The sequence below is a fragment of the Papaver somniferum genome, chromosome 7 (assembly GCF_003573695.1).
Source record: "Papaver somniferum cultivar HN1 chromosome 7, ASM357369v1, whole genome shotgun sequence".
Classification (NCBI taxonomy): Eukaryota; Viridiplantae; Streptophyta; class Magnoliopsida; order Ranunculales; family Papaveraceae; genus Papaver; species Papaver somniferum.
This window is the reverse complement of record NC_039364.1, coordinates 102,683,764-102,688,905: the sequence shown is the minus strand read 5'-3', so window position 1 is coordinate 102,688,905 and position 5,142 is coordinate 102,683,764. Positions and strand designations below refer to the sequence as shown.

The window sequence follows — 5,142 nt, the reverse complement described above, 5'->3', positions numbered from 1 at the left end:
TATTTCTTCTCCCAAAGATTCAAGGTGCAAAAAGAGATGATCAGTTTAGACTATTGGTATATCTAATTTCAATTTCAAAATATTCACAAGAATCATTACAACTAGAATAAGTACTTTGATTGAGAAATTGATCTCATCTCAGCAAAGTGCTTTTATTAAGGGGAGGAATATACATGACAAAATTGTATTAGCTTCAGAAATGATTAATAAAATGAGTACTAAGAGAAGAGGAGGGAATGTTGGTCTTAAATTGGATATAACTCAGGATTTTGACTCCTTGAGTTGGGATTTATTGTTTGAAGTACTTAGAAGGTTTGGTTTTTCTGAAGTGAACATCAATTGGATAAGAAAAGTATTTGAATCTGCAATGATCTCTATTCTTGTTAATGGTGGTCCATATGGTTTTTTTGGTGTTGGTAGAGGCCTCAGACAAGGTGATCCTCTATCACCAATTTTATTCATACTTGCAGAGGAAGTTCTCAGCTGAAATATCTCAAAACTGGTACATGAAGGAAAAATTCAAGCAATGGTAACAAGAGGTAATTGTCAACCTTCACACATGATGTTTGCAGATGATATCTTTATATTCTGCAATGGTCAAAAAAGATCTCTGGACAATTTGATGAATTTACTAATCAAATATCAGTCTTCATCTGGACAAGTTGTCAATAGGAGTAAAAGCAAATGCTTTGTTGGTGGAGTTACTGATCTAAGAAGAGCTGCAATTGCTGATTATCTACAAATGTGACTTTCAGATTTCTCTGATACTTACTTGGGAGTCATTTTAAATCCTGGAAGAGTCAAAACTCATCAAGTTTGGGGGATGGTGGAATTAATGCACAAGATGCTAGCTGAATGGATGGGTAAGTTACTTGCTTTATCAGCAAGACTAACATTGGTAAAGCATGTTCTTTGCAGCATTCCCATCTATAATATGGCAGTATATAAGTGGCCCAAGTTTATTATCAATGAATGTGAGAAAATCATAAGGAACTTTCTTTGATCTGGTGATCCAGCAGTGAAAAACTAATAACTGTCAAATGGGATGAAGTTAATGCTCCAATTATTGATGGTGGACTGGGATTAAGGAGATTGGAAGTTATGAACAAGGCAATGTTAATGAAATTATTGTGGAAGATTGAAACAGAAGATGTAGAGTGGACCCAGTTTATGAGAGCAAAGTACAAGAACAAGAATAATGATTGGATTACTACTTATAGACAATCATCTATTTGGCCAGGAATTAAGTGGGTAATACCTGAAATAAATGAAAGCAAAAGATGGATTGTGGGTGATGGAAAATCAATTTTTGTGTGGCATGATAAATGGATTAAAGACTATGCTCTTACGGAGCGACATGCAGATGATCAATATGTTTAGATGAACATAAACTTAACTGTTGATGATTTGATTGTGGAGGGTGTATGGAAAATTCCAATTCAAATGTATAATTTTTTTTGAGAGAAATGAAGTTCCATCTATTGGTGGAAGTCATGACAAATTGATATGGGAGAAGGATTTAAATGAAAAGTTTTCTGTGGCAAGTGCAACTCAACAAATAAGGAACACATACCCTGTCTTGCCTTGGAAAAAGCTTGTATGGGATCCCAGTGTTCATCCATATACTTCTGCTAACTTATGGAAGATTTTAAGAGGAGCTTGTGCCACTAAGGAAGCAGTAAGGAAGAAAGGTTTTCAAACTGTTTCAAAGTGTTACTTGTGTGGCAATTCACAAGACACAATGAATCATATCTTATGGGAATGTTCTTTTAGCACAAGAATATGGCATTGGCTGGGAGGAATCTACGGATTTCTTAATCCCTCATCTTTTAAAGAAGTTCCGAGCTTTGCTAAAAAGAAAGTAAGGCAATTCAAGAGGTTTGGTACAACTGTGCCTTCAAGGTGATGGTGGATCTTTGAAAACAGGAAGATCTATGAGAATGAAGAGCCTAACTTTGAAAGATTCAAACAGAGCATTTTATCTTACACAAAATAATGTGGATTAAGAATGAAAGGGCCAAAATGGGGTAATACTTATGATCTACAAATCTTACTTCATTTTAAAATCACAGGTATTGCTATAAAGATGACAAGGGTTAAACAATGCTTCTTCAAATTACCTGGCAGAGGGAAAGTTATGATATGCTGTGATGGTGCTTCAAAAGGTAACCCTGGAATTGCAGGTCTATTTTTTGTGGAAAGGAATGAACATGATAAATACTTGGGAGCAGGCTCTGGTGGTTTGGGGATAACAACAAATTATCTGGCAGAAGTTATGGCATTGATAGTTGCTGGTGAATGGGCTGTGCAGAAAAAATATGAAAAGGTATGCTTCAGGCTTGATTCAAAAGCATTCTTACTAGCTTTCAGTTATGATAAAATACCATGGATTGTTGAAAATAGATGGAAGAACATTAGAAAACATCTTTCAGAGATATCTTTCATTCACTCTTATAGAGAAATAAATTTTTCTGCTGATAAAATGGCCAACAAGGGAGTGCTTCTTGCAAGAGGAACAATCATATACTATGAAGAAAAACCAAGTTTCTTGAATCAGCTGGAGGAGGAGGATGGCATATACTTCAGATTCAGTTTTTAAGAATGTCATATAAGAAACTCTGTACTGCTCTGTGTTTTTTTTTAGTCTTGCTGTATGTTACAACTTTATTTGGCCCAATTGTTTTGGTCTGTTTTTAGTTAACTCTGGGCCCTGATATTTTTCTTGGATTTAATCTGTAAGTTTTAATTTTGATCTCTTTGGTTAATATAATTACATGATTTAGGAAAAAAAAAAGCGGTATGCGTTAACTGATTGGTAGAATTGACATTACTGTTAGGGTGAGATCTAGGAGAATCATCACTTTCTTGAGTTCCTTATGCTGCATTCAAATCCAAAGCAACAACCTCATGAAGAGAATTGTTGCAGGCATTATGGTTGGCCAAGGATTGACCAGTTGGTGCAGGAAAATGACTATAAGGGTTCACAAGTTGGTGGAAATGTTATTTCTGGTTAGGGATGGTAGTTGGTGGAAGACTCTCAAGATTTATGATAGGTGGGAAAATGGTATTGTACTAAGGTTCAAGAGATATATGACTCTCTGGTGAGACAACAATGATACTAGGCGAAGTCGATTTAGCAAAACGGGTACGTTTTCTAGCATCAACATGAGGATTGATTTTTATCTTTAGGTTAGAGTGAGCATCATGTTCAGCGGCTAGTGAAACTTTTTCCTCCCTTGATAGAGAATGAGGATGATTTTACACAGCGGATGGCTTGAACCTTTTAACATAAGGTGTTTGAATAATAGAGTGATTATGTTTTTGAGACTCAGGTAGAACTGGTATTAGAGCTATGGAGTTATGAATGACATGAAGCTAATTCTACATACTAGTTACAATGTTGTTCTGAATAGGGCCGACTTTATGAATTTTCAGAGCTGTAAATCTACTAGTAAATGGAACCATACTGATCTTTCTAAAGATAGAGATATCAATCAAAGATGACGAAGTATCCTGAATAATGATAACTTCACCCTTATCTTTAGAACATGAAGTAGGAGTATCCTCAAATACTGTAGTAATGTTATCATGTTGAGTATTGGGTAGGTTAGATAAATCTTCCATAGAATCAGAGCTAGAAGAAACATGAACTAGTTGAGGCGGCATCCACCTTGAAATAGTGATTCACCATGCCTGACTTCGATGAGAAGAAGATTGACTTGACTAACCATCTTGGTGGACTATTATCGATTTAACCTTAGTACATGTGATCTCTTTGTGATCAATAATATGATATGAGTAACAGAAGGATTTCGGTACCATAAAGTATCTACATTCTATTAAGAATAGTTCAATTCTTCCTCTGGTCACCAAAGTAATCACAGTGGGAAGTGGTTTTTGAACAACAATTTTAACACATATTTTGACAATTTTCTTTAGAGGATGGTGAAAACGTGGGGGTACCAAAATACACCACCAACTTTCTTATGCAACATGTATGGGAAAACTCAAATATAATTCCAAGAGTTCAACTTAATGAATCTCAATCAAGTAAGAATATTAAGAGTTATCTTTATCTCTCACAAACAGAACGTTTACAGAGATAAGTCCGTGAATCTGATTTCCGGGTGAGAGTACTTGGTGATTTCAAAGATCAATTTCCAAGTATCAATCAAGTTGTATCCAACAAACAAGGATGGATGTATCTACTTTGATTGATTAATGCACAAGTTTTGGTATTTCAATTATAAGGATAAAAAATATAATGCGGAAAAAGAAATAACACAGACACCAGAAGTTTTGTTAACGAGGAAACCGAAAATACATAAAAACCCCGGGACCTAGTCCAGATTGAACACCAAACTATATTAAGCCGCTGCAGACACTATCTTACTACCAATTAACTTTGGCTGGAATGTAACTGAGATCGAATTAAACCCTCTCATCAATCAATTACAAACGCACTTCTTACGCCTCTTTAATCCCAACAGGACTCTACGCAATTGATTCCTTTAGTTGACGTCGCACCAACTAAGAGTTGGTTCAACTCAATTGAAGACTTTAATCCAATGGGCCTCCCACAAATAATCCTATAGGTTATTTCCTTTGCGATCAAAAAGTTAGAATCAAGGTGATGGAAATCGATAGAAATAGACAAAATCTAGCTAACCTCAAAATCCGGGCTTATGCAATCCAAAGTGCATCCTAGATTATTATTTATCTCACAAGTATAAAACTCGTGGAATCAATAAAGTATGAGACGAAGAGAACTTTGATGATTTTTATCTATCTTGTTCAAGTGATCATCTCAACAATTGAACAAGATCAGGATACTCGAGTTATCAAGATAATTAAACAATAGTTGGGCACGGTTTCACGAATCCCTACGAAGTCTTTGTAGTCGCTAAACCTAAAAGGGTTTTAGAAAGAGGACGACTCTAATTACAACTAGTACACACCAAGAAAATTAGTGTCGGGATTCAAAGATCCTAGTTGATTGAAGTTCCCCTTTTATAGACATTCAAAGCATGGGTTGCTTTAGGCTTAATCTAAGATAGCTTTGGAATCAGGCAATCAATATCCACCGTTAGATGAATGTTTGGATCTTATTTACATAACAAAATATACACTTAGGTTAGGATG

General features: G+C 35.4%; 1 protein-coding gene across 1 annotated transcript; it reads left to right on the top strand.

Moving 5' to 3' along the window:
- Nucleotides 1-2,008: 2,008 nt before the first annotated feature.
- LOC113295013 lies at nucleotides 2,009-2,599 on the top strand. The gene has a single exon (XM_026543375.1). It carries the CDS (start codon nucleotides 2,009-2,011, stop codon nucleotides 2,597-2,599), a length of 591 nt encoding a protein of 196 aa, XP_026399160.1.
- The last annotated feature ends 2,543 nt before the right edge of the window (nucleotides 2,600-5,142 follow it).